This window comes from Notothenia rossii, assembly GCF_949606895.1.
Source record: "Notothenia rossii genome assembly, chromosome: 6".
Lineage (NCBI taxonomy): Eukaryota > Metazoa > Chordata > Actinopteri > Perciformes > Nototheniidae > Notothenia > Notothenia rossii.
In genome coordinates this window covers 79,784,636-79,798,305 of record NC_136909.1, presented here as the reverse complement: position 1 = coordinate 79,798,305, position 13,670 = coordinate 79,784,636, and the positions used below count along the sequence as shown (strand labels likewise).

The 13,670-nt window shown below is 42.8% G+C and overlaps 1 protein-coding gene across 2 annotated transcripts in view; it reads left to right on the top strand.

The window, feature by feature from the left end:
* Positions 1 to 13,670, top strand: part of camkmt (calmodulin-lysine N-methyltransferase) — a 113,439-nt gene that overhangs the window by 64,754 nt on the left and 35,015 nt on the right. For both annotated transcript variants that reach the window (XM_079690383.1, XM_079690384.1), the window contains exons 5-6: positions 11,296 to 11,356; positions 12,616 to 12,667. In XM_079690383.1, coding sequence (XP_079546509.1) covers positions 11,296 to 11,356; positions 12,616 to 12,667 — 113 coding nt within the window. The remainder of the gene's footprint in view (positions 1 to 11,295; positions 11,357 to 12,615; positions 12,668 to 13,670) is intronic.

Genomic DNA, 13,670 nt, shown 5'->3' with positions numbered 1-13,670 from the left:
ATGAGGTCAAATTAATTATTCAAGTTGTGAAAATGTGTTCCATTCTTTCGTCAGTTTTGGGCCGTTGATCAGAAATATTAAGCAATTCCAAGGTGTCCCCCTTGTGCTTTAGAAATGGTTATGGACACGGTCACAATTTCTTGACGTTTGAAAACCCAAATGATTAGTAAATTATTTCCAGATGAATTGATACCAAAACACAATCCTTAGTTGCAGTTTTGAATAAAAAAACCACACACTGAAATTAATATTTTAGCAACGCAGCGTCTGGGCAAACATCACTGCAGACGTATACGACCCCCCTTTGATGGATCGCTATAGGTTATAACATTAAAGTCAATTTACACAGTTACATTTGACAGTTTGTCCCTCAGCAGCACCGTCTGTGTATCCGAAACAGATCTGGACCCTCTTGTTTACCTCCCACACCCTTCCCCGTGCTCCCTATAACCTCCCCTCTATATTATGTCTTCCCCCATCTCCCTCTCCTCTCTTCTTCCCCCAGCACCTCTTCACCGAGATAGGAAATCTGGGTCTCATGTTTAAGGCATCAGTGCAGTCGTCGGGCAGACTCCTGGAGTCTCCAGTGTGATTTCTGCCTCCCTCCTCTGTCACCCTCTCCCCCGCTCTGTCACTCTCACTCTGAGTATATCCTTTCTCCCCCACATCCGTCGCATCCCTTTTTGAATTTCGATAACTTTGGCATACGACTCGTAATCGGTTCCTGCTCTCTACCACCATGATGGGCCGACAGAAGTACAAACACACACAGGGGTAGACATGCTTTCTCCCAAAACCACACACACTCACACACTTCATAGAGTCATGGAGAGTGTGTGAAGAGTTTTGTCCTATCATTTCCTCTCAGTCTTATCTATAACTGGATGACAGCGGCAGAGGGTCACTCACCAAATGATGTTTTCCAAATGGTGTGCTGAGTGTGTTGTGTGGCTGACTATCTAAATAGAGACTGAAACATTTGACGGACATAAAATCACAAAATCACTCTTAGAAAGTCAGCTACCAGACAGGAAAAAGAACAAAGGTGACCTGACATGTTCAAAGAAAACTACACTGGAACAACTTCCTATTAATTGTCTGTTTTATTGTTAACATGCGATGTGGAAAATCAGGCTTGCTCAGATAACAACACACTACTTGACACAGCTTCAGGTATTGGTGTTCTCGCCTCCAACAATCTCATTTATTTGGAGATGGCTCTCGTTTGAGAAGTGTTTATTTTTTAAAAACAAATCCTACCCAGGGCACCGAATTTTGTAAAAACAGAGGTTGTTTTTGACGTGACACAAAATGGAACGTTTTTCCACACATTATGCAGTTTGGATATTCATTCAAATTCAAATTGAAGCTTGCACAGGCGTGGATAGTTTAATGTATGTAAAATAAAGATGGCAAAATAACGAGATACATATATATTGATCAAATGATTTTATTTCATATCATCACATATCGCTCCTGGACTTTGATTCTGTTTTGTTTTCATTTTGTCATCAGTTAGACTAGCATAGGTTGGAGGCGGGGAGGGGCTCAGTGGCAGCTGTCATGCTTTCTCATATCGATTTATTCTTTTTCCGTGAACCCAGTAACAAGAACCTCTCATCAGTCGTTTTAATCTCAACTGTCCCTCTCCCCCCGGCACCTGTATCTCATTTTCTACCTTCGCCGACTCCCCTCCTCTTCCCCTTTCACTCTCCCTGTCTCTCCTCTTATTTTCCTCATACTATCCCAAGTCTTTACTCCCTCCCTTTATTCCTCGGCTCTCCATCTTTCCTCCTCTTCAATCACCCACATTCCCATTTCTTTCTCTTTCTCCTGTCCTAATTGTTTATATACATTAAATTCAAGAAACTAGATAGCCTGGTGCAGGTGACACCCTGTAATTTGACATCCTTGCCTTTCTCCAAGGAAGGAGAGAGATGCAATCTGTGGCAATCTACATTGTGTGTGTGTGTGTGTGTGTGTTGTGTGTGTGTGTGTGTGTGTGTGTGTGTGTGTGTGTGTGTGTGTGTGTGTGTGTGTGTGTGTGTGTGTGTGTGTGTGTGTGTGTGTGTGTGTGGTGTGTGTGTGTGTGTGTGTGTGTGTGTGTGTGTGTGTGTGTGTGTGTGTGTGTGTGTGTGTGTGTGTGCAGCGTAATCTGGGGTTGTCACAAGGCCCCCATGCCACTCTCCGTATGCTAATCAATGAATGAAGCTCTGCAAAGCTCTCGTCTGCCAGCTAAACCCCACACCTCAGCGCTGATATGTCTATTAGCCACATGTCAAACTCCCTCTTTGTTTCTGCCTCCCCCCGTCTCTCCCCACATCTCACTCCCTCCTATCTCATTCGATCGTTCCTTCTCTCTTTTTTTCTGCGTCGCTGTCTCTCACTCCTTATTTTTCCTTCACCATACTTTATTCAACTCTCCTCCTGTAACCCTCACTTCCCTGCGTTCCTCCACTCGCTCTGTACCGACAATGGTTGAGCACCAGATGTCATTTAATTTCACATCAAGTGTACACTCTCTACTTCCGTTCATCGTCAATGAGAAGCACATGGCATGCTGGGTGAAGAAGCAGCCCATGTAAAACATTGATATTATAATACCACCAGTTACAGCTAGAAAGCTAATTTGTCATCATACTGCTTCGCACTTGAGTAAAAAAAATGCACTACAGAAATAAAATGATGTATATTTAGTGTATCACTCATTTGTGTTGGTTTTGAAGGGTTGGTATGAAATAATAAACTGCGCGGCGGTGAGTTCTTAATCTAACTGATATGTGACTTCATATAAAGTACCCTGTAATATCGGGGTTGCTGCTTTAACACTCAATTGGTTGCTTTTCTATACCATCAATTAGATGTATACACCAACATCACTAAAAAGCAGTGTGGCTTTTTTCCCCTCAGAACCTCTCAATATGTACATTTATTCGTACAGTACATAATAAAATCAATAAAATAGCAAAACATGCCCTTCAAATAATTGAAGACGCAACCACAAGTGGTGATTTTCTATAGCTTTGTAAAGAGTGTCTTTGTTGCTGTAAATTACACATTGCTTTGCCTTTATAATATCACCCCTGCTGCAGTGCTGTCCTTCTCTACAGCATCCAGCACCAGGTGGGATTCAGGAAAAGAGTCCGTCATGTTAGACGTGCTGACGGACAGGTGGAGATACGATCAAATAAGATGTAGTCATGCATTTGTCTTAATGCTTTTGCAAGCTTGAGGACAGGATGACAGACAGACAGACAGACAGACAGACAGACAGACAGACAGACAGACAGACAGACAGACAGACAGACAGACAGACAGACAGACAGACAGACAGACAGACAGACATACAGACAGACAGACAGCAGGGCGTGGACCAGGCAGACAGTTATAGGGGCAGTTAGACAGGCAGTCAGCCCTGGCATTTTGCAGCAGATAAGTAAGCTATCAGAGGAGGGGGATAAATAGCAGAGTAAAGATTGGTCCCGGCCCCCTCAGAGAGGAGCGGGGGGCCACAATGCGGGCGTGGTGGGCAGATAGCCCCCTGCTCTCATTATACTCTGCCTAATCCAAAACGATGTTTACTCAGAGAGAGAGAGAGAGAGAGAGAGAGAGAGAGAGAGAGAGAGAGAGAGAGAGAGAGAGAGAGAGAGAGAGAGAGAGAGAGAGAGAGAGAGAGAGAGAGAGAGAGAGAGAGAGAGAGAGAGAGAGAGAGAGAGAGAGAGAGAGAGAGAGAGAGGCCACGCTTATCGAAGCCCTGCATAGTCCTCCAAGCGTGTGTGTGAGTGTGTGTGTGAGTGCATGTGTGCATGTTTGTGTGTGTGTGTGAGCATGTGTAAAAATGAGCCTATTCCAATGGAAAAAGGGATCAGGAGTGTCTCCAAGGCAGACTCTGTTGGCTAGAATGTCGATGCTTATCACACATTGCCTGGCTCTTCTGGTGAAAGGCGAATAGGCTATCTAAACTGTCTATTCACAGCGTGTGTGTTTAACACAGCGGCCTGGAAGAATGAGGATTTTGTAATTGCTATTATATTTAACACACAGCTATTAATAGTTACATCTTTTCTGGACACCTGAACTATTCTGATTCATCAGAGGATGGAGATCCTTGAAGCCATTTTATTCTGAAATACAAGAAAATTAAATCAGTGAAAGTGTTCTTTATCCTTTATCAGGTGACAGCAGTATGCATCTATGAAGCTTCTCAAAAGCTAAAGTATCTCCATCCATTTTTTGTCATTAAGATAATTAGACACAACTCCTCAGTTAAACGTAAAGGTCTCCTATTATACTGTGTTTCCTCAATATATTATAGGTCTCAGATATATACAAAACATGTCTCTGAAGTGTTTGGCTCCAAATACCAAACAGATCATTGCAGCATTACCCATAATCCCCTCTGTTTCAGCCCTGTTTCAAAAGTGCTGATTCTCTGTCTGTTACTTTAGATGGAAAATAAGGAGCCCCTCCCCACGCCCCTCTCAGAGAGATTTTGTTAAAAAGAACACAATGGTGCTCTAGGAGGAGATTCAGGTGATAAGGGGGGAGGGGGGGTACCTTGGTTGGTGATTGGCTAATGGTTACACAAGACAAAAAAATCGTTATGACATCATAAAGTGGCCAAAATCTGATCAGCTCATTTTCAGACAGGTTTTTATATAAATGGATCAGGACAAAAAGAGAGAGAATCTTTGTTCCTGAAACTTTCAGAATCTCTTTACACAGAGGGGACACATGGTGATGTAGAAAGGACATGACAAAGTGGATTTTGCATAATAGGTGACCTTTGATAAACAAATTGTAATGTATTGGTTATTGTATTTACAACATAACAACATTATTTAACTCTAGTACAAGGTCAGGTTCTGCCTCTTAAGGGCAATAAAGCAGATTTTCAGGAGCCTACCCACATCACAAATAAATGTGTTGTTGTAGATGTATGCTCTTTTGAAAGATAAAAATGTGTTTTGCAGTCTAATCTGTAAAAGTGTTATCCTTTACTAAGTACCATATTTAAGTAGGTAGTGTTTTGTCACAGAGATCTCACTGCTTATTGTCAATTTGAAACCCCCAAAACCACCATTTGTAACAAAAACCACATGCAGAAACCAGCTCTTATTCTCACAAATACTGTTACCTGTGTGTACAATCTTCTTCAATCTGTATCTCACACACACACACACACACACACACACACACACACACACACACACACACACACACACACACACACACACACACACACACACACACACACACACACACACACACACACACACACACACACACACACATCAGCTCTGTGGTCTTGTGAACTGTGTACCCTTTCTAGGTTGGCCGGGGTAATCCTGGCCTCCACTAAAGTAGCCGTGTGACAGGACAGATTGTCAGTTGATCATGGCCAGCCGAGAGCCTTATCCCTTATTGGATCGGCCATGGAGGAGGCTTAGGAATTATCTGAGGCCTCGCTTAATGTGGAGACGGATCACCGCCAGAGAGCAACAGAGCCTGAAGACACGCTGGGCCGGAGGGGAGAGAAAGACACTGTGTGTGTTTGTGTGTATCAGTATGTAATAGTGAGAGTGTGTGTTTGTGCGAGCTCGAAGCAACATCATGGCCCACTTAACCCCATCTTGACACCCGTCTCTCTCCTTTTCCTTTCGTCTATTTTTTTGCCATCCTCCTTCCCTCGTACAACTCTTCTCATTCCTATTCCTCCTTTCCCTCCTTGTCTCTCTTCTCCCTGCCTTATTCTCCCCACTCTTCCTCCTCTGCTTCTTCATCTTGTTCCCCCTTTTCTTTCTCCTTTTGCAATCATCCCCATATTTTATTAAGCATTCACTTCCTTAACTTGCTCCCCTTCCTCCTCGCTGCTCATCTGCACTCCTTTAACATTGTTCCCATTCTCCCCATCCACACGGTACTTTGCGTTCTCCTTCCCTCCGATCATCTGCCTCCTGTTCTTTTACTCATCGTATCCTTTCTATATCACTATAGCAGCATTCTGTCCTCAGCAGGAGATCTCACACAGACTGCTGAAAGAATGGTGGAGAAAACACATTTTATTTCCCCAAAGATAACTGAGCAAAATCGCAAGCTGTGTTAAGGAACAGCAGTGCCTCATATATCAGCGCCTTGTAACTAGGGCTGCTCAATTAATCGTATTTTAATCGCAATTACGATTATGGCTTGCAACGATTACGAAAACAACGCAATTAAAATAAAACGATTATTATTTTTTTATTATTATTATTACTTTTTTTTTTCAAATTATTTTTTTTTTAATTGCTCTTCAGTTGAATTATACTTAAAGTTCAGGGTAATCAACTGTTAAAAACATACTGTTCACATTTTTTTGTTTTCAAAGTAAATGGATAATCGTTTTTAATAATCGTGATATCAATTATTGACCCTAATAATCAAGATTATGATTTTTGCCATAATCGAGCAGCCCCACTTGTAACTATAAATACATCACTTGACATAAGTAAGGCACATTATTAAATTGTTAAGCATACACTAGGCCTTCAGCTGATCTTAAACTCACCTTTGAGATGGTAAATGCAGAGAGTCAAAGAGGTGAAAACGCAGTTACACTAGAAGTATGAAGAAACTTTAATGTAAGATCAAAGATTTTTCTTTGACTACAGAAACGTCTTAATCGAGCAGTCCTCATTCATTCTCCTCATCATCAACAATTGAAAAACAAAATCCAAAATGCTCCTCTCTTTGTCCTGAGAAAAATTGACATTACCACTGATTTGGCTGGACTTAATCCCCTCCATAGGTCATACTGTACATATGTCAGACTTGCAATACACTGCCTGTCTTTTAACCTTTCTACTACAAACACCAACTTTGCAGACATTTAAAAAAAATAAAATAAACGCAACACTTTATCTTGCTTTCAGCACAAGGTCACAAAAGCAGATCCTCTTATCTTTTAAATAAGAGTTAAGTGTTTGGGCTGTGTGATTATTTCTCAGTACTGAGGAGTAATAGCCTTGTCCTAAGCACTGTTAGCATAACGTGGCTTAGCTAGTGAGTTATTCAAGGCTGTCTTTCCCTAAATAGTAACTGGATCCAGATATTTGAATTAGCTCTTTAGCTAATTCCATCCCTGCCGTCTGATCACAGGCAGGTCAAAGGTCAGGGATTCCTCTGGAAGCCGTGCGGGGGTGACCTCTTTCGGCCTGCTGCCATTGCAGTCCAAACTGGATAAGCAGCAGAAACGGAGGGATGGATGGTAAGTCCATCCCTGTGCATGAGATTACTGACAGCTACCGAGGCCAGATTAGCGCTGCCATAAATCGCGGAGTTCCCCGGGTCAACCCCAGGTCACAAGGATGTGGAGGGTTTAGAACCATAACACTGCAAAGTAGACTCAACATGTAGCTGCAAGCAAGATATCTGATTGGTTCAACCAGCCTCCCACCTCCACTACAGTTTACATTGTGTCTGAGTTTTATAACGCACACCTTGAGGCATGTCCTTAGGATTTCTAAGAAAGCACATGATCAAGAAATATAGAAAGCGTACAACCGCTTGCAGTACTCACAATTTATTCAGCTGGTTTATTTATTTATTTTTTTAAATCACTGTGACATCACTTTCTTTGGGAATCTTTTCAGAGTTAAATGTTAAAGCATTGAATTATAGAAATCAACCATTTGTGCTAAATCCTGTCTTTCAAATAAAATAATTATCACATAATTTTCTAAATTGAGATTATGATTAGATTTCATCACCATTACTATAAAAAACGGTTGCAAACAAACAATTGACAAGCCTCCTTATGCATAAAATGAACTCAAATATGCGAGGCCATCTTGCATGGTATGTTGAAATCAAAAGTTATTCCTACATTTAAGCAACTCTGTGGCGAGTAAACAAGGATCCCCAATAAGCTTCACATATGGTTTTCCAGTGTAACACCACTGACAAGGTTCAGTGCCTGAGACCAAAAACTTAAGCTGACACACACACACACACACACACACACACACACACACACACACACACACACACACACACACACACACACACACACACACACACCTGCGATGCTTCCTTTCCTCATCCATTAATTGAAGGTGAGAAATAATTTCATTATCCTCTGGAAGAATAATCTGCTCTCTACTCCTGATCCCTTCATTTCCTACAGTGCACCTCGACCTGGGAGGCACGCATTCACACAAACAGGCCCCACATACTTATCACACCTGCATGCACACACACACACACACACACACACACACACACACACACACACACACACACACACACACACACACACACACACACACACACACGCACACGCACACGCACACGCACACACACACATAGTTCCTATCACCCCGGGCTGTTAATATCATTGGAGTTGGGGATTAACCATCAGATTCACATATGCTTTACAGAGCTTTATTACTTAAAGCTGTCTCACACACACACATGTTCACACACTCACGCAAATGAACACACAGGCACATAACTTTGTATTAAAGAAAGTGAATGTGGGAGTATGGGCAGCAGTGAGTTTACAGGACAGGAACAGGCCATGGTGAGAGGCACCTGTTAGGAATGTACATTATTGCACTGACCATTTTTTTCTTTATGCCAGATTGCTTTGGATCATCTTGGTTCAACACTTACATAAACCCCATAGGAATGCTTAGACCACCTGCACAAAGAAAACATCCTTCTTTTGTATATAAGGAGAAATGCTTCATCCAAATTCCTCTCTAAGACCTTCCCCTTTAGCTTCAGGGATGGGGGCCACTCCAACAGCCAATTATATGCCACTCGTGACTTGTGCACATCATAAAAAATCAAGAGCAGAGTGAAAAGCATAGAAAATGCAGTGTGTGGGGGACCATCCTTTTCCTGCTTGTGTTGCTGAGTGGCAGATCTCCCCCGGTTTAATGTTGCATTACCACCCTCTACTGTTCATCTGCCCAAGATGTGCCGGGTGGCCCCTGATGTCAAGTGTCATGGTGGAACATGTGTGGAAACAGGGGGGAGGGGCTAAACTGTCATTTCCCAGGGCAAAGGTGTGCGGTGGGACCCCCATTACATTTCATGTGAACACACAATCACAAGGGGAGGGGGCAAAGTTAAGGGGGGAAGGGGAGAAATTTAGGATGGAGCTATAGACACTCGTACACCTATCCTGGGGGATTAAACAGATTGAGGTTGCTTTAGTGCCCATTCTCTGTCCTGCAGCCGAGCAGCTTTTAATGATTTGTTCCTGACTGCCGTGTGAATACTGGAATGGAATGACTGATTGTCATTCATCAGGGAAACACGGAGGCTTTGCTCTGTACCTGACCTCAGTCAATCCAAATTCTACTTAAATTGAATAGAGTCAATAACCTATATAACATTTTGAACAAGGGTAATATGTGGGTTTGTACTTTTGTACTTAAACTTGCTAATAAAGAAGTATTTTCAAATCCACGGCTCCTGTTTAAGAAACCCTTTACAAAAACGACTATTCTGATCTCTTTAAGGAAATGACTTTGCCATTTACTGTATAAATGTAACCTTGCATTTTTAACCCATTATGAATGATTTTTTCGATCGAAAAGGCTGAGGAGTTTATAGAGAGATAGACAATAAATCATAGTTAAATATGTTCTCATAATATAGAATATATCCAGGCTTGTCCTTAAAAGACCTAATTTAAAAAGAACACAAATCCAGATACTATTTGATAACTCAACTTATATGTATAAGACGGCAACAACACATTTTGAGATATTGTCTACTATTTCTCTACATTTTATATAGCGTGTCTGTTCTCACCGAAGTGGCAGATGACAGTATGAAGTTTTCTAGCTGTGTGACAAGCGCCTGGCTGAAGGGGAATAACAGATGAAATTTAAAATGTCACCTTATTTAAGCCTTACGTGTCTTGACACTCTCTATACACACAGAATAGCTGGCTGTGTGTGTGTGTGTGTGTGTGTGTGTGTGTGTGTGTGTGTGTGTGTGTGTGTGTGTGTGTGTGTGTGTGTGTGTGTGTGTGTGTGTGTGTGTGTGTGTGTGTGTGTGTGTGTGTGTGTGTGTGTGTGTGTGTGTGTGTGTGTGTGTGTGTGTGTGTGTGTGTGTGTGTGTGTGTGTGTGTGTGTGTGTGTGTGTGTGTGTGTGTAGTCAAGACGTAGAAAGCGTGTTTTTTTTCTAATGGGGAAAAGGAATATTTGGACATTTTATCAATAGGCATTATTAAATCCTGCTTGCTTGAGCTAATCTTGGCGGACCGGAGCGAAGGGGAAAGAGAGAGAGCGAGAGAGACGGAGGGTGAGAGTGATAAACTCAGAGAGGGAGAGTGAGAGAGCAGTGATGTCTGCCCCATGAGGTGAAGAGAGACCGCCTGTAAGCCGCTTATTATATCGACTACCACCTTTTCTCCCTCCTCCTCCTCCCACCCTCCCGCCTTCCCCAGTTTTCTCTCGTTACCTCGCTCATTTTCTATCTCTGTCTCCCTCGCTTGGCTTTCCCCAACTCATTCTCTATCCCTTCATTCTCTTTTTCTCAACAACTCCTTCATATAAACACATGCATATGCACACACACAAACACACACAGACGGCGCCAACCTTCTTGTTCAAAGCCAGAAGCGAAAAAGCTGAAGTTTTATTCAAATGAATGTTTACTTCTTCTTCTGCCAACGCATGTGTTTGTTTGTGTGAATGTGTGTTGAGAGACGAGGAAAATAGCAGCAAGTGTGCAAGTGTGTGTGTGCGTCAGTGTGTGTTACATGCACGGCAGAAGGAGAAGGGCTGACAGTAGGTGATAAGCCAGACAGGCCTGCACGCTGTGATTATCACCCACCGGACCCCCTGTCACACACACACACACACACACACACACACACACACACACACACACACACACACACACACACACACACACACACACACACACACACACACACACACACACACACACACACACACTTGCATACACAGTGCCCAATGAGAGAGTGTGTTGCAAGGATTTAGGATAGACAGACACACAGACAGAGAAGCCTTGGATCGCAGGCAAGGTGGAAACCACAAGAGAAGCAAATGAACACAGACTGGAAAACACAATGCATCCAATTATGTTTCACTGAACACTCATTGTTTTTATATCAATATTGAGGCGTTCTGATGTTGAGACACTGGAATCAAAGCGCTTTGTCACATTATTGATGCTATAAATGCCTGCAAATAAAGATCTGTCGCTAAAATGGATAAACATCAGTTAGTAACTGAGTCTCTAACTCTCCGTTGGTCTCTTTTTTTCCTTTAGGTGTGTGGCCGTCTGAAGAGGTGATGGCTCATTACTGTCTGCAGAAACGCCACATGTTCAAGTGAGTAACTATTTTCCCTGAAACCTTTCTTTCACCAAGAAAACAAGCTGTGTATTTAAGCACATCAGTAAAGCAGCATTGATGTTTTTGAAGTTGTAATAAAGTTTGGAAAGTCAGGGTCCATTGTTATTTCAATTCAGATAGTTATGACAATAAAATAATTTCCGCTCAAATAAAGAAATATTATTGCATTTTAAACAAATGATACAAATCAGTAAGAGGGCCGTCTATTCTTCCTGCGCAAACATATTGAAAGCATTGCATTTGTTGTGATAGCAGAAGGTGGAAAGGCTCCCCCTAATTTAAATGTGACTGGGCCCCGGTGTAAACGCTGGGTGTCATTCTGAGCCTCTCCATGCCTCGCTGTGTTGTCCTGCGTTGCTCTTTCCCCGGCTCTCGGCTGCTGAGCGCTGGCCTGCCCTGCGGCACGCGGCTGAAAAGCACCCAGGCACCTTTGATTTCCACTCAAGGTGGAACGTCACCCTTTGATTTCCTGTTTTAACATTCAAGAGGCGGGAGACGAGGAAGAGAGGGGTATTGATCAGAGCAGCGTAGTGAAGGTCAGCAGGGGAGGGAGGAAGGCAGGGAGGGATGAAAGAGGACAGGGGGAGGGATGGAGGGGAAGGGGAGATGAAAGGAGGAATAGGATGGAGAGAGGGGTTGAATGAGCATGCAAGCTACAGGACTCTGTGTGTGTGTGTGTGTGTGTGTGTGTGTGTGTGTGTGTGTGTGTGTGTGTGTGTGTGTGTGTGTGTGTGTGTGTGTGTGTGTGTGTGTGTGTGTGTGTGTGTGTGTGTGTGTGTGTGTGTGTGTGTGTGTGTGTGTGTGTGTGTGTGTGTGTGTGTGTGTGTGTGTGTGTGTGTGTGTGTGTGTGTGTGTGTGCTCAGATTCCCGCTGATTGAGCTTGTGCTTCTGAATGTTCAGTATTCAGCTTTCAGGTTGATGGTTGAATTGATATTTCTTACCCTGCTGTTTTTACTGTATGTGTATGTGTTGGCATGATACCATACGTGTGTGTGTGTGTGTGTGTGTGTGTGTGTGTGTGTGTGTGTGTGTGTGTGTGTGTGTGTGTGTGTGTGTGTGTGTGTGTGTGTGTGTGTGTGTGTGTGTGTGTGTGTGTGTGTGTGTGTGTGTGTGTGTGTGTGTGTGTGTGTGTGTGTGTGTGTGTGTGTGTGTGTGTGTGTGTGTGTGTGTTAAACTGCTAGGTTTGGATGTTTTGAGGTGAATCTCTCTTTACTCTCTCCCTATCTGTCTTTCAGGGGCGCAGTGTGTGAGTTAGGAGGAGGTATGACGTGCCTTGCTGGGCTCATGGTAAGACACACACACACACACACACACACACACACACACACACACACACACACACACACACACACACACACACACACACACACACACACACACAGATATACAAATATCTGGCTTGGCTTCCTTCATGAAATTGACCCTCTTCAGTCAATACAGAAACAGCATGGGCACACAGTATCCATACCTAACATATCATTTACTTCTTGTGTGTGTTTTTGTACCTTCATAAGTGTATTTGTGCACTCTTTAGACACTCTAAATTAACAGAAGCCTGTATGTTTAATGTTCCTTTATTAGCTCTCTACTTGTTAACACCTAAAATGCTAGGTGTGTATATCCTTGATCCATTTGATCATATACAAAACAGATTCTCAGAAAACCCTGCATGTAGGTGCATTTTGAACACACTACCTGTTATCTGTTTACCAACTTGTTTTTGTGATCGATGGCAAATTATTGTTAACATGCCATAAAAACGGGTGAAAAGCTCTTCAAACATTGCATGATTTACTCGTTTATATTGTTAGAATAAAAATAATTAAAACAACCTTGTTTGGACATGAAGCCAGTTGTTCAGAATAACAGTATCATTTCAAATGATTATAAGAAGTTTGGTTCATTATGTTTATCCACATAATCACACCTGTGTAGTGACTCCTGGCTGTACCAACTAGATTGGGTCTTAAAAGCTGTCCTGTATTGACTCAGCCCACGCACACTGACACTCAGATATACCGCAGTCTGTCAGCCATAGGGTTTATTAGCCAGGGTCTTAAGGGCCCCTCCACATAGCAGGCGTCAGTGTCCCATCGATCTGCTAGATGCCATTCTGTGTGTGCGTGAGTGTGTGAGTGTGTGAGTGTGTGAGTGTGTGAGTGTGTGAATGTGTGAGTGTGTGAGTGTGTGAGTGTGTGAGTGTGAGAAAGCCTGTTTTTTATCTTCTGGCAGTCAATACACCATGTTTTGACATTGGTGGCTTGAGATGGAATCCTTCCTTCACACCTCT